This window comes from Brettanomyces bruxellensis, chromosome 9 (genome assembly GCF_011074885.1).
Source record: "Brettanomyces bruxellensis chromosome 9, complete sequence".
In the NCBI taxonomy this organism is placed as follows: Eukaryota; Fungi; Ascomycota; class Pichiomycetes; order Pichiales; family Pichiaceae; genus Brettanomyces; species Brettanomyces bruxellensis.
The window spans coordinates 1,066,743-1,090,220 of record NC_054690.1 but is presented as its reverse complement, the minus strand read 5'-3'; the positions used below and the strand labels follow the sequence as shown (position 1 = coordinate 1,090,220).

Sequence of the window (23,478 nt, the reverse complement as noted above, 5' to 3'; positions counted from 1 at the left end):
GTTCCCTGTACGAATTCTTCAATAGAAAGAATTTTTCAGGCCAGCAGTTTTTCGCATTTCATTTCAATAATCCTTCCCTACATAAACAATAGCTTCTGCAATCTTTCATTAGACAAAGATTTGTTAGCGTGTTTTGTTCGGCCATTAAAGGATAAGCGAGAAGTACAATAAGTGCCTGAGAATGTAAACATGTATGTAGGGCACACGCGTTCCCTGAGTGAGATGCATACAATATCATAAGTTGACCATCAATAAAGCCTCCTTCAAAATGGAATAGGATATCCAGCATATGTTTGTGTTCATCTATTCCCATCAAAATGATGTATACATATATTTTCTAATCTCATTTTCTGTACTTTCGATTTCTCCTTTTATAACGTATTAATTCATCAACAAAACCCAATCGATAACTTCGAAATTTAAGCTTCTGAAACGTGCAAGAGCTAGTACTTTCTAATTTGTATGCCTTAGTTTTCGATTCATTTAATATTCGCTAGTTTTTAAAGTAATAGGATTCGATACGTTTTGTATTTTCGATTGCCTTTCGTTTTTTTAATAGATACCAGGTGATTTTTTCCGTACAAATTTTCGAGCCCACTTTGAAATTATATCCTCAAAAGGCCAATGCTGTTAGCACTATGGATCGAGGATGATATGCCAATAAGAATTGTCTTTAAGTTAAAATATCATATCTAACAAAGTGAACAAGATGATAAATTTATTCCCGTGGTATTATTAATAATTACTTGTGTTACTCGAAACTAAATCCTTTTTAGTTCCCTACAGTATGCGCAAGGAAGCAGAATAATTTTTAGGTGTAAAGATGCAGCTGTGCACTATTTCAATATTCCTCGCTTTGATTCGCTAATAATTGAAGCGTGGTGGAGAAAAAAATAAAATAAAACAAAAAAATGTGCGACCCCAATAATTCTAAATGGATGTTGCTTATTGTTGAATGCCCGCCATCGCTTTATATTAAATCTTTGAAAACGAACTCTTTATTCAAAAAGTCATCGGATTATTAACAATTAACATACATATATACAGATACGGTTGTGGACTAGGCTGTATTCTATAGGTATATTATTATCAATTGGGAATGTTTGCGACTGTGGTTAAAACTTCTCTCAATTCAGCGAAAGTGATTGCACATCTTCCTTCAAGGAGTGCGATCAGTGTGACATCACTTCGTCTGTTTTCAACATCCCAAAATGTGCAGGTCAATTTAGTTCCACATAAGCTTCCTACAGATCAACCAGTACTTTCAGAAAGACCTCTCTCTGGTACGTTAGATTATGTTCTTACATCCTGGGATAAGGTGAAACAGTGGTCGAGAAAATCGTCTTTTTGGCCCGCTACATTTGGTTTGGCATGCTGTGCTGTTGAGATGATGCATGTGTCTGCTCCACGTTATGACCAAGATAGATTGGGTATTATTTTCAGAGCTTCACCTCGTCAGTCCGATATAGTTATTGTCGCTGGTACTGTTACAAATAAAATGGCACCTGCACTTCGACAAGTTTACGATCAAATGGCATACCCAAGATGGGTCATTTCAATGGGTTCATGTGCAAATGGTGGTGGTTACTACCATTACAGTTATTCTGTTGTTCGTGGTGTCGACAGACTTATTCCAGTTGATGTTTATGTTCCGGGTTGTCCGCCATCTTCAGAAGCATTGATGTATGGAATTTTCATGCTTCAAAAAAAGATGATGGATGAAACTACAAGCAGAATGTGGTACCGTTCGTATTGAGTTGTACCCTTGAACAGTCAGTCCTTTTTTCCTAAATTGTTTGGCCTGGTCTGGATTAGCCTCTTCTTACATTAACCGTCGCGCTGTTTTATACAGCCTTTCAAAGTACCCTGGGTGGCAACTTTCCCTTCGGTGTGTTCCGCATGTTATTATTTATTCAAGATTATCTATTTATTTCATTTTTGTGGTATTCCTTGTATTATTTCTGCTCTACCGTTGAATGCTTACAGTTCGTAGCTTTTTCTCTTCCCTTCATTTTCTGACCTGCTGATATTATTCATTATAGATGTACGCAATGATGCGAATGGGCTCTTTTTGAAATTCTCTTCCTTTAGAATTGCTTTAAATCTACGGATTTCGCTTTTTTCCACTAAAGCTGATCCCCTAACAGTGGTTGGATTTGGTCTATGATCCAACTTCCTCCTGCTAACGGCCTCGAGACCTTCTTTCTCTCCAGCAGTTATATCTCCAGAAATTATGCCTTTCTGTATTTTTTCTGCCTCCACTGTCTCGTCTAAAACAGACTTAAGATCACTCAATTTTGCTGTAAGCTGTTCTTTTAACTTCCTCTTTCTTCTTCTCACCGCACTTTTGGATATTCCTGGTTGGTGGGGATCCAAATTCTTTGATTTCGGCTGAACGGCTGAACTTTTTGCCCCTTTTTGAATCTTGAGTTTGAGTAAAAGAGCATCTTTAGATTTAATTTCCCTTTCTTTTTTAGCTATTCTACTATGTCCCTGAACTTTGTCCGCCACATTTCTTTTCCTAGCTTTTGAACGCAATGAAGTTCTTTTTTTAATCGCCATCGTGAAACTTCTGCAGTTAAGTAAAGATCCAACTTTTCTATTTCACAATCTTCTGGTTTTACTTTCAACCTGAATCTCTTGGCTTTTTCTGCGTAGTTAGTGAAGGTTTTCTTTGCAGGCGCTCATCTCAACATTTGCAGGCATCCGTACACTTTCACAAAGCCTAAAATTTTTCTCCCCTTTCTCTTCGATGAAAAAAAATAGGGGGAGATCATTTTTTTCCTTGAAAGAAACATCGAATTTGTTTACATAATTTAAGCCAGACACATGTCCGTCTAAGATTACAAGCCATCTTTTTTATGTTTAATATCGATTTGAGAATATAATTGACTCATATATCATAGGTACTCAGATCCATATTGCCTTTAAATTAAGTGCATATAAACTTTTTGGTTAAAATTTATAGAACTTAATACATATCAACGCTTTTCTTATTCGGAACTTTCTGACACACTTATAAAGCTATTTTATTACCGAAGCAATGTCCTCACCATCTCAATCAAAAATCATTGGCTGGACCTTTGTCGGTGTTGCTGCTGCTGCACTATCTTACTGTGTTTACTTTGATTATGAAAGAAGACACAACCCTGAGTTCAGAAAAAGCATTAACCATAAGAAAAGAAAAGCTCAAAAGAAGGCTAAGATGCAAGCTGAAGAGGAGAAAACCAAACTGTTTGAGGTTTTGAAGAAGAAGTTGAATGAGTCGTTAGCTGCAAGCCCTCTTCCTACTACTCTTCAAGAGAAAGAGCCATATTTCCTTGAGCAAGTGAGTACAGGTGAAAAGTTGGGTGCTATTCCTGGTAAGGAAATCGATGCAGCCATATATTTCTACAAAGGATTGGCTGTTTATCCAAATCCTACAGGAATTTTGGATATCTATCAGAGGACATTGCCTCCTCAGATCTATGAACTTGTCATGAAGTTAACAGCAATTCAGCCTCCAAAAAGTGTTGTTAACATTTTAGGTGATTCAGTTGGCTCTTTAGATGCTGAAAAGACTGTTGAGTAAAATTTTTACTCAACAATAGATATAATGTTTAGGGTTTAGTCATAGGTATATGCGTGCTTTAAAATCTGCTAATTCTATACTATGACAATTTCGATATGGGCTTTTCTTTTACGTCGTTCCCTATTTTCAACGCATTTACCTTTTTTTTTATTGTTGCTTTTCATCATAAGACAGTTGTTCTTATCTGGCCTGTATATATCAAAAATAATATACATTGTATTTTGTTTATTTTAAGGACGTAAGTTTTGATCATAATGATATTGAACGCTGAAAACTTCCCGCAGCAGTACTCGAACTATGCTAAATAGATATTCTGTAAAGTCACAATTATTAATAAGATGTAATGCGAGGTCGAACTTGCTTTATATCACTGTGTGCAGCGAGGAAATGTCTCTGTCTTGAACGTCTTTAAAAAAAAAGTAAGTAAGATCTCTTTGTAAAGCGTGTCATCCTTATGCAGGGGCCATGCTGATCTTCTCTGTATTTTTTCGATTGACTAAATGTCCCCGAAGGGACACATCTTGCTCGCGAAATTTGCCCATATCGTGAAGTTTTTTAAATCCTTAAAAAAGCAGGTAACTTGAAAATTAAAATTAATAATAAAGCTGTCAGAGTATATATGTCAGAGTATATAAATCCCGTATGACATTTGTATCTGCTTAATTACTCACATATCTCTGGGCCGTAGCACTACCGAGCGCGCAGATGCCCAAGGTTATGAACGAAATTGGCCACATAGTTCGGATATAGAAAAGACTTCTGTTGCATAGAATGACCCCATAACAAAATAGGGTCCTTAAGAACACGTTTGTAATCCAGTGAGAACCCGAAGGTTACTCTTGGTTTCAGCCGAAGGTTCACTTCAAGATGGATTTCTTATATGAATATGTATTGCAAATTACACAATAAAGTTGTTAAAGTTAGTGTTACCAGACTTATATAGTGTTTCGATATTTATTGTAGTATGTAATAGGGAGTATGTATAATGATATACAAAAGGAAATATATTCACCTTATATAGATGTAGTTCTCATATTAGTCAGATGATATAACAATACCATCTTTCCTTACTTGAACTCAATTGTTTTAGAGCTTCATTGTTTTGACAAAAGTCGTCATCCCTTCTAAGAGATACATAGTATATAAGGAAAAAGTAGTATATACACATAAGAGATATTTTTCCGCAGAAGTGGAATAGGTCATCCTTAGCCGAAAGTAGATTAGGGAGAAATTTATTTCTTATATCTGTCTGAACATTAATTTGATTCACATATTATAAATCAAATACCAGTTGAACCTTTATGCGTTATTAACATACATAACATTATTATAACTTATAGGTTCCGACAGGAAGATAAAACAATAACCTTATAAGTAGCATAAGACCCACTGTCTAAGTTGTCGTGTAGGAAGAAGAATGACAACTATATAAAGCTTAGATATTCTCTTGTGTCCACACTAAATCTTATGTACAAGTTATGAACTACAATAAATATCGAAACACTATACTAATCTGGTAACACAAATTTTAATAAAAAGGCCCTACTTACTTCATTTTGTTTATTATTATCGTGCTCTTGCTTTAGAATTTTAAATACCAAATTCATTACCCGGCAGTATTTATTAATGTTATCTGCTTCCCTTCAAATTGGTTATAACTGTGAGAGCAAAGAGAGACATTATATGTTACTCACTGGCTTTAGAAGGGCAAAAGAAAATATTTCATTATTAAACACGTTAGCACAAAGGATCTGTTGGCTAATATTTTTCCAGAAGCTGTCACTACCAAGGTATTTGGTAAGCTAAAAGAGCATACTAGTTCAGATATTTCAAAACAAGGAAGCGTGTCGGTCAAATAAAAATATGACCTAGTGTAAGGAAATTATAATTGTATGCCATTAGATATATACATTTTTATAAGTCTCGCAGTAATGGATAATTTGTATAAGGGCTGTCTCTTAATAGGTTACGTATTTTTTGATTTCCAATCACATCTTCCTTTTTAAGGTAAGAAAAAGGATTCGGAATAAAAACTCTTCTCTCCGATATCACTGAGTATATTGCTTTTGTGGTGATCAATCTAATAACAAAGATGTAATTCAATTTGAAGGTAATTACAGACAACATCTGAATTAGCTAACTTTCGATTTTAATCATAAGTATCATTCATACAAATCATTCATTAAGAAACATTAACTTCGGACGTTTGCTAGAATCCAAAGCACTTTGGAACCACTTGTAAGAATCTAATTTATACCATGATAGTAACAGAACGAACCCTATCTATAAAATTATGAAGATGCGTAAAAGAAAAGCTAGTATTCGGCAGGTCTGAAATGAATTGTAAAAATTGCCCCAAAACGACTTCAAATATGTAAGCCTATTGAGTATTACCGGTATTGTCTCCTCCTGGATGTACGTAAAATATAGCTCATAAAGCTTCCAATATTCAAAGAAATATATTTATAGATTATTTTGGCTTATGAAGCTTTCGATCTCTTAGGAATCACTTAAACCGATTCTGTGACGCATCCTTAATTAAGGAAGCTCCTTATTTTTTTACCTTTTTTTTTTGATATTATAGTGCGATTTACTTTTGATAAAAATGATAGCAGTCTACATCATCCTACATCTAAACTTCATGTCAATCCATCGTTATTGCAGTTTCTTATTTGCAGCAAAAGCTTGTACTATTCTCAATTATCGAAGACTTTTAATTTATTAACCTTTAACTTATCAACTAAAATAATTCTTTTTGGAAAATATGAGTGATTCCTTCGATAAACATTCCATAATTGAGCTCTCTGATGCACAATCTAATAAATCGAGTCAAGAAGTTAATTTAACAAGTATACATGTCACTGGTGCAGATAAGTTTTCCGACAAATTCCTACAGAAAGGCCTTGCACCGCTACTCAGAACCTCTGATTCAACAATTGGCGATTTGATCACTGATGCACAAAAGTCGGCCTCTTTCTTTTGGGGCACCGATTGCTTTCAAAATGTTGATATTCTAATAGACAAGGATTTGGATTATAAACAACCTACACATTCTATGTTGTCCACAGAAGTACCAATGAATTTAAAAGCATTTGTGAATCTAGTTCATTATCGATTAAAATCAGTCCAATTTGGCTCTGTACATGATAGCATTTATGGTCATTTACTTTCGCTAACATACACGAACAGAAATACATCTGGAATTGCAAACTACACCCATTTAGCTGCAACAGTTAATAAACTTGATGCTGAAAAGGGTCAAACAATTTTGGGTACATTTAAAATTCCAATGGCTAATCCTATTAATAAAATTGTTGCCAATTTTTCTGCCCGGAATGGAACGGTTTCCAGGTTCCAATCGAAAAATCAGGTTATCGGAAGTGCACAATTTGGCTTTGAAAGGCATCCATTATCAAATCCGAGTGGGATCGACTGCTCATTTTTTGGAGGCTTGAATTTTGCAAAACGGTCGATTCTAAATGTTGCAGATTCAGCCAGTGACGAGGTTAAAACTTATGCAGGAGATAGCCTTAAGCAATCGTTGATTTTGAATTTGAATTTTGGTCGGCTTGACTGCATTCCTGCTTCGGAAGGTGCTTTTCCTCTAGAAGGATTTAAATCAAATTTAAGGGCGGAATATACCGACCTTCCATTTATGAGTGCCCAAGGTTCAAATAATGACAAGGGAGATCATTTCGAGAAGCTCGAGTTCAATGGTGCAGTTTTTAAATCCTTTCTTCAAGATAATATAACGTTTGGGTGTGGAATAGGCTGTGGAAACATAAGAAACTTAAGGCCATCAGTGTCAGACACTGTTCATTTCATGGATAAGTTTTATGTTTCGATGCCGGGTTATGGGACCCTGGGCCTGAATCATTCATTTATTGGTGGTAGGTCATATTTCTCGTATAATTTTGTGCTGTACACCAGATTGCTATTTGCTTCTAAGAAAAGTCCACTTAGAACTTACTTTTCTTTATCCGGTGCAAAGCTTTGCCAGAATTTGGACGACTTGATAAATCCAGAAACGAACATAAACTATCTAAAATCGACAGCCTCAACTGGTATCACATACAAGGTCGGCGACTATGCTCATTGTAATATCGGATATCATTGGCCACTGGACGTGACCGATGTTGGCGATATTCATCCCGGCATTGAACTTAATGTATCCTTGTATGGCGACTTTTAATTTAGTTGCCGTATTATTTGTGAATGATATCTTATATCACTTACAAACTTATTTATATCCAGAACAGACACTCAAGTATGCTATCTGGAAATTATTTAATTATCCATAACTTTGGATCTGTTTAAACTTTATTCCATATAATATAATTTTACGCATAAGGAGTACACAAGAATGTTATATATTTGTTGCTAATCATGCATCCGGATTATGAACTATAAACAAGTTGGCGCAAAGTTTCATTGCACATATAACTAAATAAAAATTTAGTCATCTTTTGGACCTTCATTGCTATCATTTTTATGATCATCTTCCTCTTTTCCCTTCTCCACTGTATGACCTTTATCTTTGGGTTGAGAAGAATCCGAATTTTTTCCATCCTTCCCATTAGCGTCCTTTTTCTCCAATTCTCTCTCCTCTTTACTTTTAATATATTTGTCGAATGCATCATTTTGATCAGGAAATGGTCTTTTGCCTAACAATCTGACCATATCTTCCCGCGTAATCACTTCCTTTTTTAATAAATACTGAGCAACAAGCTCAACTTCCTTAGACTTCTCACTTAAAAGTTTCTTACATCTAGAATAGCACTCATCAACAATACGATGGACTTCAGAATCAATAAGAGCGGCGGTTTTGTCACTAAATGGTTTTGTCATATCTGTACCCCTATCAATGTTGTAAGAAATAAGACCAACTTTAGGGGAAAGACCACACGCCATAACCATTCTTTGAGCAATATTAGTCACCTTCTCAAAATCGTTCGAAGCACCTGACGTGACGGAATCAAAATGAAGCTCCTCACTAACTCTTCCTCCCAATGCCATAGTCATTTGATCCATTAATTTATCTGTTGAATAAAGATAAATGTCCGGAGGAAGATATTGAGCATAACCCAAAGCACTCTGCCCTCTCGGAACTATAGAAACCTTTAGAAGAGGATCTGCATATTTTGTGAACCAACCAACAATCGCATGTCCAGCCTCATGATAGGCGACAACCTTCTTTTCATCAGGCGACAAGACTTTACTCTTCTTCTCCAATCCAGCTATAACACGTTCAATGGCTTGCTCAAAGTCATGAAGTTTAACACAATCCTCATTTTGTCTTGCCGCACCTAAAGCGGCCTCATTGCAAACATTAGCAATATCGGCTCCGGAGAATCCAGGAGTAAGAGTGGCCAAGCGTCCCTTTAAATCTTCTAGATCACAGTCAGGAGAGAGCTTGATTTTCTTCATGTGCACGCCGAAAATAGCCTTTCTTCCTTCCAATTCTGGGTTACTAAGATAAACCTTTCTGTCAAATCTTCCTGGTCTAAGCAATGCTGGATCTAGGACATCGACTCTATTAGTTCCCGCAAGAACCACGACATAATCACTGGATGAAAATCCATCCATTTCAACAAGTAATTGGTTCAAGGTGTTTTCACGCTCATCATTTCCACCAGATGCTTTACCCTTAGATCTGGACTTACCAATAGCGTCAATTTCATCAACGAAAACGATAGATGGAGCATTCTCTCTTGCCGTGGTGAATAACTCACGAACTCTCGAAGCACCAACACCGACAAACATTTCGACAAATTCAGATCCTGAAACAGAATAGAACGGAACCTTGGCTTCACCTGCTGTTGCACGTGCTAATAACGTTTTACCCGTACCTGGTGGTCCGCATAATATGGCACCACGTGGTATTTTAGCTCCCAATCTTTCATATCTTTGTGGATCCTTTAAGAAGTTGACAAATTCCAAAATTTCTTCCTTTGCCTCATCACAACCAGCGACATCACTGAAGCTGATTTTGACATTTTTCTCCGCATTGAATTTTTTGAACTTCTTCTGTTTCCCAAACATTCCTGCTCCCAGACCACGTCCGCTCTTCAGAATCTTTGAAGTTGACCAGAAGATGAAAGCAAAAAGAATTACAGTCGGCAACAAACTCCAAAGTGTTTTCCCGATAGGAGTGCTGTGAACATAGCTCACAGGAATGCGCACGTTATCAGGCACCTTATTTTCATCTTGAGCTTTCTTGAGACGCTCCTCAAAAGTTCTCACAGAACTTATCGTGAAATAATATTCCGCATTTGCTCCCATTGGTTGGCTCCTGCCCTTATCATTGAGAACAACACGGACCCTGTTGCTATTGATCACAATCAACTTTTCAACGTAACCTTTGTCAAGAAGAGAGGTTCGAAAATCTTGCCAAGTAATCTCTTTTTCAAACGAATCTGAACCAAGCATATACAACAGAATGATACCCGTAGAAAGCCAGATCAAAAACCATTGAAAGTTAACCTGTCCATTAAACATCTTCATGTTGTTATTGAATCCACCATTGTTCTTATCTCCACCAGATGTCTTTTGAGAAGAGTTGAATTTCTCATCTCTAGCAGGCTTGATATTCTGATGTTGCATCAAAAAGAAATCCACCAAATTTTGGTGGAACTTCTGAACATTTTCAAATTTTTGTCCGGGGTTTTTGCTATCAGGATCTGACAGTATCACACTAACGACCTTAGAAGCAGAAGGCGAAGCTACACCTTCGATACCATAGTTAATAAATAACTCCGTAATCTTTAGATTCTTGTGATATTCATTAAGTGAATTATCGTACCAGATGACCTTCAATTTCTGATACAATTGCTTTGCTTCTTCATCACTGAATACTCTTCGACCCTCTGAATTAAATTTCGAAGGATCACTTTTATGATCGTCATTCCCCTTATCTGCTTCATTGTGCAAATATCTTTTGATATTGAACCTTTGAACAGTTCGTTCCCTTGTCATAGGGCTTGAAAAGTAACGATCATTTGTGAAGAAAAAACATGATGCGCCATCCCATACTTGGTTTGCTTTTTTTCCTTGAGTAAACAAAGTGCTTAAACCACGCACAGAAGATCCCCAAGGAACCAAATGTGTACCACTGACCAGACACTTCAAAGCAAAGTTCGATCTCAAAGAATTACTAGCTCGGCAAGATGATAATGCCATACCTAGCGAATTTGGTACAACCATACTTGATGAAACGAGCCAATTTAGTTATTACCCAGCAATAACTAGTACCGAACTTTTAATAGAAATAACCGCGATAAATAAATAAAGGAAACACAAAATGGCTTTTGGATGGGTACAATAATACTACTCTCTGTTCAGGGTTTGGTATTTTAAAAAATGCAACGGTTAATTAATTCGGGAGTAAACATACTTTGCTTGCCTTCACGTTCACCTTTCCCTGTGTAGTCAGTATTCGTACTTTTTTTTTTTTTTTGCCTCGTACTCTACGCAACTCATGATTTTCGGATCTTACAAAATTTCCGAATGCTTCGTACTTAATGGGTGATAATTGACATCACACATCTATGTGCATTTAATAATATTTTAAACAAAAAAAAACGGAGAAACGATTATGTGCTTTTCAAATTGAATGAAAAAAAGAGGATATTACAACCACATAAACTCTGCAAAATACCAATGAAGATGATTTCTAACTTGAACCATATCTCTCATACCAAAAAAGGATTGAAAAGCTAGTGGATTCTCAGACAGTCGAAACAATTTGGGAAGCATTTTCTAAAACTTGCACCATCTTCCTGCACTCCTTCCTCCTGGCAACAGTAATGCCATTTTCTTGAACCAAAGAATTAATATCCTTGTTGTTGTACAAGCTCTCCAAGAGTACCTTTTGAATTCCGCTTTTAGACTGCTGTATTAATTTCAACATGACTGCCTTTGGTATTATGTCTGCAATGTTCTTTTTCACTATGTTAAAGTAAGATTGAATGAGAAGCTTAATCACTTCTGTTTCTTGAGCCTCTCTCTCTGTCATCTGACCAGTAGCACGCAAAACGTTTGGTGGTGCTTCCATTGTGACAAGCTTCTTCTTATTTTTAGACTGAAAGAATCCACCAAAGAAGGAAGAAGAAGATTTACTTGTGACAACCTCAGCATGTTGCTTCTGTTGGGGAAGTGGCTTTCCAGTCTTCGGATCAACCTGAATCTTTTGTGGATGCATCCTCTCCTGAACAATGTTAATCGCCTGAGGACCTTTCAAAAGATCTGGATGAGCTGTGTTAATGTACGTCTCTTCAGATTTCACAATATCCACAGCAAATGTATTTGTAGGAATAACAATATTACGCAAGTAGGATATGAATATCTGAGATATCTGGTCTTTCAGTGCAGGGTATCTTGTAAAATCGCCCTTAGAGAGTATCTGGGAAAGAATTCTAACTAATTCATCATAGACTAACGTGATACATCTGAGGACAGGTTCTTCAAAACGATGTATCTGCTGTTTGACCAGAACCTCAAATGCCTGAGTACCCACAAACAACGATGGGGACGATCCAGAGGAATTGTACATGATGGTACGAATATCGGCATCCTTAATTTGATCAAATGGATCCAATGCGTAAACACCATTTTTGAAAATCTCATGGAAGACAAAACTGATTCTGGCTCCGCCACTTAATTCATTGGTACTGACATCCTTCGTTTGGCCATCAATTATACCGCTGTATTGGTTGCAGAAATCAGTAATAACGTTCAAAACAATAGAACTTGGCGATTCGGCCATTTCGGGTCCTAATGCATCCAACTCCTGCTGATACTTCTTCAAAGCAGTTTCAATACGGAGTTTAATGTCAGGCAACGTTGCTCGTATATGATTCATAAGAATATTACTCAACTTCTTAGCCAAGTATGGAGTTCCACAATATTGTGCCTTTGAGCTATAGGCAGCATGATTCTCAAAGAAATTTCGTTCATCATCCAAGGCAGAACGAATAGATTTATGATGTTCTATATCTTTCTGACTTCTGTTCACAACAGGAACGTAACCACATCTCAAAGGAATGACTCTTCCAGCAAGTATATCCACGACATCCGTACCTTCATCCATCAAATCAACTTTGGTAAGAACACCAATAGTTCTGATTCCTTCGGGATCGACCTCTCTTGCCAGTTTAAGACCATCGGAATTTGCCAAATCTTGATTCGCCGCGTTGACTGCCAAAAGGATTGCATTCGGTCTGGAAATGAATTTCAAGACGAGATCTCTAATCAACTTTTCAATATTCTTTGGCTGATCACCGACGGGGACTTTTGTGAGACCTGGCAAATCAACCAAAGTCAAAGTTAACACATGTGGCGAATAAACACGTAAATTAATTGGGACAGACGAGATACCAGCATTTGAACCAGCAGTAGCATCAGTAGCCCTAACGATTTCCTTTCTAATATTATCAAAGCAGAAAAATCTTCTTCCAGGCAAATGCAAGAATTCACCCCATTCTTGATCGCTGTCCTCTGAAGGTCTTCCATCAGACAGGGTTGGCTTTATGGTTGCCTTCTCCTCTGGAGTGAGATGGTTGTCCAGATGATCGCGTCTGTTAATCAACTGCAAAATTAATGGTCTTCTGGTAACAATACCTGAACCTCTAGGTAAAAATTCTCTTCCGACGATATTTTCAAGCACAGATGACTTTCCTGAAGATTGGGAACCAACAACAGTAATTTGAGGAAGGTCGATTGGCGATGTTGATCCTCCACCGAGAGGGGCAAGAGCATCTTGCAATTTGTTAATGGTCCTAATTAAATGTTCGTCAAGCATTGCCAAATATTTTGTCCTTGGTTATAACCGGAAATAAAAGTTGAATTTAGAATATGCCCGATCTTAAATGTAGCCATGATGTCGATCTAGGTGTAAAGCAAAAAACAAAAACGAAAACAAAGGTTGAGATTTCCAATTCAGTGAGAAAGTAGCGTAGCGAAATTACCATTGGATTTTTTTTTGGAGGGGGAGGGGAGTACAGCGCAAACCATACGGTAGAGAGGGTAGAGAAATAATTCAAGGCTTAAAAAGTAAGCAAGGGAAAAGAGGGAGGAATTTGAGACATTTTTTTATCCCATCTATAGAAGTTAAACAAGGATCGAAACATCCAAAATCATCTAGCAATAGACAAACTGAATTCAAGTTACCTAGTTACAACTTCAGAAATTAGATTATGGAACATAATTAGTGCTGATTGGTGATTTCATTAAATACAGGTGAGAAATAAAGCCCTTATAGCACCAGACAGGTAGTTAAGTTCGTTGAATAGACTTTAAATCTTTAAAAATACATTTACGATAGCAGGCAAAGCTATTTCACTTAAAAGAAGAGGAACATTTTTAGCCCAGGCTCTCAGGAAAAAAATCTATAAGTATGTGCAATGTAATTTTAATTGAACTAAGCAGGTAGATTTGCCTCGCCGAGTGGAATGACAACAACTTGGTGCTTGTATAATCGACGCGTCGATTCGAGATAGATTGCCGATCTATGCCTCCTTTTGAGGTTAGCTCCACAGAGTTAAAATTAAGTATTTTATGTAATCACCAACAATATCTAATTATTGTCTTATCGTCAGTTCAAAAGCGCAGGAGCAACAAAATATTTTATTCGATCCAAATATAAGCCCAGTTACCGGAATAACCGTCCCATCAAAGTTATTATTATTGTTGCTTCAATGTAGATGCTTTCTTAAATCTCTGGAACCTTGCTGTTATAAATAAGAATAGTACAAAATGTACCAAAATGGATTGAGAAAGAAAAAAATTCCCCCCTTAAATGCCTTAAATGCTCTGCGCGGTTTAGATTTGTCACTATTATGTACTCGTATGACGCAACGTCAGCACTCTTTCGTATTTTTTTCTCACTAGTAGGAAAGTGATATGATAATATGTGCAAAACAATAATAATTTTTATGCCACGCCATTTAACCTGATGTGGAAACAGTAACAAAATAAAAGTACTATCAGAAGAAATGAAAGATACGGAAGAACAATCCAGAATGAAGTTTGTAAATTTTTTCACTATGGAAAGATAAGGAAAACAATCGGAATTCACCACGCGAAAGAGATAAGCTCTCATTTCCATTAAGTACTCTCCATTAAATTCTCCTCCCCCATTCTTATCTAGTACTGAAAAAAATCCGTAGACAAAAAAAGTTTTCAGTTTTCATGTTTATTCTTTGGCAACAAACAAGACAAAACCGAGACCTGCTTTCAAGGAGGACATGCTTCAACAATATTCAAACTATTTATATTGAACATAACTCGGCAAAAGTATTTTTTTTTTGACTTTTATGGATTCGATTGGGCAAATTTTGTACAACTTGTGAATTTCAGTTTACAACTAACTAATGTACACATTTTTTTGCTGATACCTAACAGCAGAGAATAGAGGTGAATACCAAATAGGAATCAAACTCGGAAGGTAGCGAGCGATTTCTTTATTTGTGCTGATGCACTAAATCCTGTTTGATGGCTCTTACAGAGAAGATTCTTATAAAAGTACTCGATTGGGTATTTTGTCTTCTTCCACTTTTAAGCATATATCACTTGACGAAATGTAACAATTCTTCATATAAGGAAGTTTGTGGCAAATTTTTACAGCAACTTTTGATGTTATTACCAACAGTGCTTGTGTTCATGGCCTCTGTGACTTGTATGATATACAATTTTGCTGCTTTCAAAAATTTGTCAGACGTTTTTGCTTCTTTTGTCCAGTTCATACTTTACGGTTACACACTTTTAAGACAATACATGCTATTAAGAGTAGTCCCAAAAGAGACTCAAAGCACAGAAAGTTTTTTATTGGATCCACAGATGATGTCTCAAATAAATTCAACTGGTGTGATTTCAAACACTGCAAGAGGTGTTCAGTTAAGTCCCAAAACTGTTGCATCAGATACTATGATATTTATATAGACAGCCCAGAGTTAGATGAAAATCCATTTTCCAGATACCTGCAGTCTCATGCTCCAGTTTTAGCTGCCTTACTGGCAGTGACCCCTGTTTCATCTAATGCATTTCCATTAACGACTATAGTACCACCAGCAGAGCCAAGTGCCGTTGAACTACTCTTACGGGTTCAATACTTTGGCACGATAATGGAAAACTTAAACTTTTTGTTTCTTATATTAGGGAAAATTCTACAAATATGTCAATTCTATGTTACTTCAAACCTTACATTAACGCAATCTTTTAAATTTTTCGCTTTGGAGGCGATATTTATGCTTTTTTTCATTCTTTTCAATGGAAGTTTATTACCATTTCATTATGCATGGCAGTTCGCCACTATATTAGGGCTCGATTTTGCTTTATCAATTATCTCTTTGACAAAATCTGAAAGCTTAATGCGGGGAGGAGAGGGGGCAACCTTAGCTGGCAAATTACGAGCTAGATTGCTTGGCCACAAACAACATACGGCAGACAACAACTTTGCGGCACACAACTCAAGAGGTGTTCTAGATCAGGATTATGGAACAATCAATTGCAGCGGGTAGATGTTATTAGATACTGTCCTCTCGACTATTCATAAATTATTTAAAGTGTACATTACAGTTAAAAAAAGTGACCTAGTAAAATTATAACTTTTATTACGACCCACCCTAAAATTTAGCATACGTTATGTATAACTGGATGCACTATAAGGAGAAACTTATATAGTTCACCAGCAAATCAGTTTTGTATCACCTCCTTTAACGACCAATCAGAACTATCCAATGGACATGAATTTCTCGTTTTGATCCATGTATCAATACAATGTAGATGAAATGAATGGTTACACATACCAACGGCCCTAGGACAATTGCTCCTATCTTTTCCAGTTGCTGCACAATCTATGCAAGGCTCCATAAGGTGATTTCTGCAGATAGCACATGTTTCATTGCTTTGATCCCACGACCAAAAGGCCACAGCAGTCCATTTTTTGACCTCAAATCTCTTTTTCTTTGGCTTGTTGTCCTGTTGCTGTTGTGATTGTTCCGTTGGCGTAGCTTCCAATGCTAAATAAAATGAAATAAAGACACGGTTAGTAATGCTTACTTCATTGGACAAGTAAAACTGTTGTATAAAGAATAAACCGAACACTTACAGTCCACATCCATTTGATCAGACATGTTGAAATTTAAAATACTTGTGCAATTATTATCAGTTCTGTAATTATGTCTATGCACGAAGATCGAAAGATTTGCGTATTAAGCTGCATCCGATATCATGTATTTCTCTTATAAAATACCAAAACGAAGGCTAATCCATCCTCAACTATTTGTTTAACTTTTTCTTGGGGCAGGACGGAGAAAAAGAAGAAGAAAAAAAAAATAAAAAAATAAGGTGAACCGTTTGATTTTTCGAACAGCAGAAGTATAGGTGAATGAATCACACACATATTTGTTAGATTCAACATAGTCGTGAATCCATATTCTCCTCATTACTGGATACATCTAATTTCAGAAAAGCAGAGATGAGTGAACAGAATAGTGAAGGAGTGGTTTCTTCATTATATCCACCGCCACCTCCATACGTTCGGTTTTTCACGGACGAGAATATAGAGAAAGTAAAGAAATTAAAGGAGGATGGCGAAACAGAGCAAGAAATTTCTAAAATGAAGGATCTAAAGTTTTTAATACCTCCAACGAAGCCAGATATGCCAACTTATAGATCCTTTGGTGACGTGTGGCCGTTTGAGGATAGATTTATCACACTTAAAGAGTCTGGGGTCACTCAATTATTTAAAGGCAATGAGAACGAGAACCAGGAGAACGAAGAGGTTTTCACTGTTGAGAGAATAAAGGAACTCAAGAAATTGACAATGTCTTTACTTTTAAACTTTTTGGAACTCGTAGGACTTTTATCAAAGAATCCGCAATATGCATTCAACAAAATCAACAATATACAGATAATATTGATAAATTTACATCACTTACTAAATAGTTACAGGTTACATCAATCCAGAGAATCTCTTATTCTTCGAATAGAGGAGAAAATTCGAAAGGATCAAGAAACAATTGATAAAATAGAGCAGACTTGCAAAAATGTGGAGGCAAAAATTAATATGTTAATATCTTCGGGTGAATTACAGTCGGAACGGCCTCAGAGTATAAAAAGACCAGAAAAGAAAACTGGAGAAGGAGATTATTCTTTCAATTCCGAGAACGATGATGCTAAGATGCTTAAACAGAATGCTATTACGAAAATAATAGAGGGTATAAAAGTCGACGAGACTTCCATGAAAGATGCTAGGAACTTATGATAACTAGTTCATCTCATTTAGAATATATGTATCATTAATGCCATCATGTCTATGCCTGTATATATGTACAAGGATAATACTATATAATTTCCTATATAAATAAGCAGCTTTAGCTTTGGCTGTGAAATTCGTAATCACTTTTGAACTCTTCATCATACTGCTTTCTATCAAAACCGGATTCACTGACACCAACAGCAGAAAATTGCTGTACCAATCCTGACCTTATGAATGCCCTTTCTAGGAAATTCCTTTCCACAAACTCAAAATCAGGCTGCTCATGCAATATATAAATTCTGCATTGCACAGGACCATTTGAAGTTTCCCCAAACGGAGGATAAAATGCAGCTGGAACTAAACCTGAGGGATTGTATCTCAGCCTTCCAGCTAAAGTAATAAATTCATTACAGTCTCTAATTGTGTTCAACCCTAATACAACGATGTTCCTTAAACCATTGAATGTCAGACTTGTCAATGAGCCACTATGTATAAGAAGTATGCTTGACTGCTCATTTGAATCTGCTTCAAGAAAAAATGTGGAATCCTCAGATGGATTATATAGTTTGGCCCTTATTTTAGATTTGTTGAGTAACGCAAGAACAGTTTTATCCGAAACATCATCTGGGAACACCACCAATATTTTTTCGTTCTTTAAACCATCTACTTTCTTAACAAGTTTATTAAAACCATGAATCAAAATTTTTGTGGACATCTCTCTAACTTCACTCGTCATCCGAGACTTTTTAACATTCCGAACTTTTCTGTAGTAGCCATCGTTCCCGTGAGGACACCTAAAAATCTTATTCTTCCAGTATTCAGGAAAATTTCCATACTGAAATGGCGTCATATCAAACAGTTGAACCTTGAATTTCGATCCATTCTTTGACTCGCCACTAATATATGGATTAACTAGGACACAGCTTACCCCAATATTGGTGGCTATACCTTTACGGGATGGCAAGTCGGTGACACCGTTATATAAACCGATATCAGCGTAGCGATCCCAGTCAAACCATTGCATTTCGTCCCTGATCTGGAATTTAAGTTGATTTGTGCATAAATTGGAAACAGTAAAGACCAATTGCGGATGTGGCTCATTATGAGATCGCCTGTAATCTTGAAGCTTAACGACGTAACTGAGAAGTTGTACTATAGGAAGCTGTCTTTTTGTGTCGATATAAGTTTCAGGATCAACCATACAATCAAAATCATCCACGAAAATAGCAGACAAGTTTGCAATTTTTACGAAATCCATTCCCCTCGTGGAGAGTAAATCCAATAGTCTTTGTGGGGTTGATACAAGAATGTGTGGTGTTGGGAATTCTCCAAGTGTTATCTGTTGCTTTAATTCTTCTTCATCAGTCGATCGATAAAGAAACTGAGCAACTGTGGGTATGTCTGCCTGAACATTAGAGGGTATATCCATCTTTGATATTATTCCTTTTATGAACTTTCTGTATTGTATCACATTATCCGTCGATTTAACCAATATTAGTGAATTTATTCCTTCCCCCCGACGTTTATTTCTCTTTAAATTCAAGGCTGCTATTATTAAGCCAAAAGTTCTACCACTACCTTGATCACCTTTTGCTATCGTGCTTAAATATCCTGTCATTAGCGCTAAAAGTCTTTTCTGAAATTCTGTCGGTTCTTTGGAGTTTAAATACAAACTGACTGCCTTTTCAAGAATACCAACTGATATGAAGTCACTGAAAAGTAAATTATCATTCGCAACTGGGTTTACTTTCATTCGTTGTAAAGCATCTATTCCATGTGCTTCATTGTAACTTTTTACTTTAGGTATTTCCTCCTTAAATTTCAGCTCAAGCATGTTTTTCATATTGGCGTCGAACTCTTGTATTTGTTCCCCGTACATTCGTCTCAGCGTACGGGTATTTAATATATCGCCAGTAGATGAGGTATCATCAGAATTAACAATTTCTTCAAGGAGTTTTTCGTCTCCGATCTTTGAACCAATGTTCTTGTTCGAACCAAATTTAGAGGCTTTATCAGTCCAATTTAAAGACGAAGTACGAAATCCACGTGTCAGAAACGAACACATAGAGATACGCATCCGGTGGTTTACTCCAAATAAAAACGACATAACGCGTTAAGCTGAAGGCACAATCTCGTATGCCCTTATCATTGATAATTTCACTGGTCTATGTGCCTTATTCTTACTTTGTATAATAATGTTGAAATCTTGGCTAATGATGAAAAATAAAATTTTCGCACTGATCTAAAGACATTATCACATGATACATTATCACGTGACCACAATTTTGAAAAGTGAAAATTTGGGAACTAGATCCATCTGAAGCATCTAGAAAAACAGAGCGGAGGAAAAGAGAACGTAAGGAGGAGAATGCTTTTATCTTTAATCATAGAACATAAAACCGTTATATAATCTTGATTATACAAACAGAAATAAACATAAACAAAGATAACATTAATTTATGTTTAGAGTAGGACGTTTAGTTCAGACACGGGTGGCCGTCGCCTTAGTGAAAAAAGTGCTACTAAACGGAGTGAGGAGGCAAATAGGCAATTTAAAGAGAGTACCTACACTCAACACAAGGTACTTCTCTATTTCTTCAGTTTAAGACAAAGTTCTATTAAAAGTTCAAAGGACGATAGCAAAAATGGGGACAGAATTAAGATAGACAAACCGTCTTTATTATTGGCCTTTACATGTAAGAAATGCGGTACAAGATCGTCACATATAATATCCAAACAGGCCTATCTCACGGGATCCGTTCTGGTTCAATGTCCAGGCTGCAAAAATAGACATCTTATAGCTGATCATTTAAATGTAAGTATGAAGGAAGTATTATGGAAAAAATGCTACGCATTATAGAGCAGCATACTAACACAACAATGTAAATATAGATATTTCACGACGGTAAGATTAATATCGAGGATATTTTACAGGCCAAAGGTCAGAATGTTTCGCAGAATGTTTCCGATCTTTGCTTTGAGGATATCCCCGAAAATCTAAAGCCGATGCTTGGAAGATATGCAAAAGATGCTCCATCGTCTTTCAAAAAGGTGAATAAATCAAAGGTTGAAACGCATACGCTACCACCTAGTAAGAAAACTTAACTTTGAATAGGTTAGTTTGAAAAGATTTTGAATACATAGATCTATATGACTTTTAGACCGGGTAAAGATCAAAAATTATACATATACGAATTCGGAAGTTCTAATTTTTTTTTGTGATAATCCTTAATTAATTGTTTAAGCGCCCAATCCTCAAACATATGTATAAAATATTTGCACATTGCCAAGCTATTAGTGCAATCAAATACAAAGTACGCTGATTTTTATTTCCTATATATCACGTATTTAACGGTTTCATGATATATCGTAATGTACAGCCCTACAAACAAACTGCAAATGTCTAAAAGGACTAAACACTGCTCAAAAGAGATACAGAAAAAGCGAACAGAGATTGTTATTACGGGCATTGACATCAGTGAGCTATTAAAGCAGTGGAAACAGGGAATTTTGTCTATACAGGAAATTTTCTCAAATATATCCGATAATATAAAAAGGTTGCAGTCGCTGGATCCATTGCAATATGCCTGGTTATTATTTCATAGTACGACGTTAATTGGAAGTATCATGTATGGAATCTCCTTACTTGATAATGATGCAAAGATATTTTCTGTTCCTTGGTATAACATGGTTATAATAAGTTCAATAATGACTTATGGGATTGTTATTTATACGGGTGCCGTTTATACGGAGAGAAGTCATACAAACTCAGCAGCTTCTTTCCGCGAAGATATAGAGCAAAATGTTCCTTTGTGCAGGATTCTCAAATCAGAGAATACTTATCTATTCATATATGCATGCCTTTGGGCCTGCACGCATCAAAGCATTATAAAGATATCATCTTTTGGCATTTATTCATTTCTTAATTTGATGAATCATATCATATTTGAGCTGTTTCCAGAGCATTCATTTTCGGTATGCTTAGCACCGCTTGCCAAATATATAGAAGGTCCCCTTCTCATTATGTCTGCACATCTAGATTTACTCGCAATTATTTTGCTTGCTAAGGAAGCATACGCTCAAAAATCATTATATTGTCTCATATTCTATTTATTTATATGGGGACTTAGGGTTGAATATTCCGATGCCAGCCGAATTGCAATCTCAAATATTCTTGTATTGATCAATTCTTTATTATTTAACAACCTTATGCCGCAATTTGTTCAAAAATACTGGATTGAAATCAGAACTGCAATTATAGAGCTATTTTCATTGGATAAATCAGAAATTACCGATACTAATATGCATTATGAGATCAGCCCAGTGGAGGGCAAAGCATCTTCAAAAATCTAAATTGAAGATTTCCAATTCTATTAAGTATTCTTTATAAATGAAGATCATCCCTCCGACCAGAACTTCAAACACTACTCAAAATTATTTAAATTACAACTCCCTTTTCATCTTTTGTAGCCTTTCATATCCATCTGTGTACTCCCACATTCGCTTTCCCTTAGAAATAAGTGATCTGATGGATGATTTTGCTTTGAATTTCCAATTCTTGCATACAAGATCATCCGCACCAAATCTTCCGGGCAATTCGCCAAGATCTTGGTATGCTTTGATCAAATCAGCACACGTGTCAACAGCTACATTCCAAGAATCCTCTTCAAGTGTTAGCTTTGGCGAATTGACGGACGCTCTATAGGCCTTCTCATAATTATCTAAAACAAGCCATGGCTTCCTCCTCCATTGATTAACTTTCGCTATATCCTTCCAACATCTAACATCATTGTTGACAACAGAAGGAACCTTATTGCAAACAAAATCTATACAGGAATTTTGAAAGAATGTGAGACTTTCGGGATCATATGGATCTCTTGTTAGGACACCAATCAACTTTTCCATAACAGGAATATCCAATTTACTAGATCCCAACGAAGTTTTGTCACTGTTAAGTAAAATAATTGAAGCTCTTAGCACATCGGACCATTTTCCTAATTTGATGGCTATAGTCAAAAAATTCTCCCAAATTCTCCAAGATTTCTTAGTAGCATCGCCAGCATTTATTGCCTTTGACAATGCCTGAAATGCTTCCGGAAACTTCTCCAATTTAATTAGAGCGGATGCCAAATTGGACCAGGCATAAGGACTGCTATCGTCTATGTTAAGTGCTCTATGAAATGCCTCGGATGCTAACTCATAGTTTGAGACTTCCAATCCCATACATCCATAAAAGTACCAGTTATCAAAGTTTATAGGGTTTGAACAAAGGCAATCATACAAATTATCAATGGCCTTTTTGACATCACGCTCTATACCCGAATCCTTTGGTGGCTTGTAATAATACTTAGCCAAGGATGATTTGGCATTAGCATAATGACCAAGCTCCCAGGATTTTTCCCAGTATTGTGGATTAGTTGTAACATCTCCCAAAATACACCATGCTCTCGCATTGTCTGGATCTTCCGCAACAGCCTTTTCAATGACACTCCTGGCATTGACTTTATCCCCAGTTGTTTCGTAGCAAACCGCCGCATCAGGCCATTGTCTCAATCTTTCATATATTTCCAATGCAGACTTGAATAATCCTAATTCGGTGAGTTTGTGAGCAAGTTGCAGATCCATTTCCCACTTCGGCATTGCAGAAATG

General features: G+C 36.4%; 11 protein-coding genes across 11 annotated transcripts; 5 read left to right on the top strand and 6 right to left on the bottom strand.

Annotated features, from left to right (window-relative positions):
* Positions 1–1,099: 1,099 nt before the first annotated feature.
* On the top strand, positions 1,100–1,756 carry BRETT_002347 (uncharacterized protein; the record flags this gene model as incomplete). The annotated part of the gene is made up of 1 exon (XM_041280877.1): positions 1,100–1,756. The coding sequence occupies one exon, from the start codon at positions 1,100–1,102 to the stop codon at positions 1,754–1,756; it is 657 nt and encodes a 218-aa protein (XP_041138668.1).
* A 224-nt stretch (positions 1,757–1,980) lies between these two features.
* On the bottom strand, positions 1,981–2,562 carry BRETT_002346 (uncharacterized protein; the record flags this gene model as incomplete). Its single annotated transcript, XM_041280876.1, has 1 exon — positions 1,981–2,562. The coding sequence occupies one exon, from the start codon at positions 2,560–2,562 to the stop codon at positions 1,981–1,983; it is 582 nt and encodes a 193-aa protein (XP_041138667.1).
* Positions 2,563–3,043: 481 nt separating this feature from the next.
* Positions 3,044–3,571, top strand: BRETT_002345 (uncharacterized protein; the record flags this gene model as incomplete). Its single annotated transcript, XM_041280875.1, has 1 exon — positions 3,044–3,571. One exon carries the CDS (start codon positions 3,044–3,046, stop codon positions 3,569–3,571), a length of 528 nt encoding a protein of 175 aa, XP_041138666.1.
* A 2,764-nt stretch (positions 3,572–6,335) lies between these two features.
* Positions 6,336–7,763, top strand: BRETT_002344 (uncharacterized protein; the record flags this gene model as incomplete). The annotated part of the gene is made up of 1 exon (XM_041280874.1): positions 6,336–7,763. The coding sequence occupies one exon, from the start codon at positions 6,336–6,338 to the stop codon at positions 7,761–7,763; it is 1,428 nt and encodes a 475-aa protein (XP_041138665.1).
* A 263-nt stretch (positions 7,764–8,026) lies between these two features.
* Positions 8,027–10,750, bottom strand: YTA12 (Mitochondrial inner membrane m-AAA protease component; the record flags this gene model as incomplete). Its single annotated transcript, XM_041280873.1, has 1 exon — positions 8,027–10,750. The coding sequence occupies one exon, from the start codon at positions 10,748–10,750 to the stop codon at positions 8,027–8,029; it is 2,724 nt and encodes a 907-aa protein (XP_041138664.1).
* A 547-nt stretch (positions 10,751–11,297) lies between these two features.
* VPS1 (vacuolar protein sorting-associated protein 1) lies at positions 11,298–13,370 on the bottom strand (the record flags this gene model as incomplete). Its single annotated transcript, XM_041280872.1, has 1 exon — positions 11,298–13,370. One exon carries the CDS (start codon positions 13,368–13,370, stop codon positions 11,298–11,300), a length of 2,073 nt encoding a protein of 690 aa, XP_041138663.1.
* Positions 13,371–16,261: 2,891 nt separating this feature from the next.
* Positions 16,262–16,701, bottom strand: BRETT_002341 (uncharacterized protein; the record flags this gene model as incomplete). Its single annotated transcript, XM_041280871.1, has 2 exons — positions 16,262–16,587; positions 16,677–16,701. 2 exons carry the CDS (start codon positions 16,699–16,701, stop codon positions 16,262–16,264), a joined length of 351 nt encoding a protein of 116 aa, XP_041138662.1.
* Positions 16,702–17,045: 344 nt separating this feature from the next.
* BRETT_002340 (uncharacterized protein) lies at positions 17,046–17,834 on the top strand (the record flags this gene model as incomplete). Its single annotated transcript, XM_041280870.1, has 1 exon — positions 17,046–17,834. One exon carries the CDS (start codon positions 17,046–17,048, stop codon positions 17,832–17,834), a length of 789 nt encoding a protein of 262 aa, XP_041138661.1.
* Positions 17,835–17,943: 109 nt separating this feature from the next.
* BRETT_002339 (uncharacterized protein) lies at positions 17,944–19,935 on the bottom strand (the record flags this gene model as incomplete). The annotated part of the gene is made up of 1 exon (XM_041280869.1): positions 17,944–19,935. The coding sequence occupies one exon, from the start codon at positions 19,933–19,935 to the stop codon at positions 17,944–17,946; it is 1,992 nt and encodes a 663-aa protein (XP_041138660.1).
* Positions 19,936–20,287: 352 nt separating this feature from the next.
* BRETT_002338 (uncharacterized protein) lies at positions 20,288–20,933 on the top strand (the record flags this gene model as incomplete). The annotated part of the gene is made up of 3 exons (XM_041280868.1): positions 20,288–20,409; positions 20,454–20,643; positions 20,721–20,933. The coding sequence occupies 3 exons, from the start codon at positions 20,288–20,290 to the stop codon at positions 20,931–20,933; spliced, it is 525 nt and encodes a 174-aa protein (XP_041138659.1).
* Positions 20,934–22,271: 1,338 nt separating this feature from the next.
* On the bottom strand, positions 22,272–23,468 carry BRETT_002337 (uncharacterized protein; the record flags this gene model as incomplete). The annotated part of the gene is made up of 1 exon (XM_041280867.1): positions 22,272–23,468. The coding sequence occupies one exon, from the start codon at positions 23,466–23,468 to the stop codon at positions 22,272–22,274; it is 1,197 nt and encodes a 398-aa protein (XP_041138658.1).
* Positions 23,469–23,478: the final 10 nt, after the last annotated feature.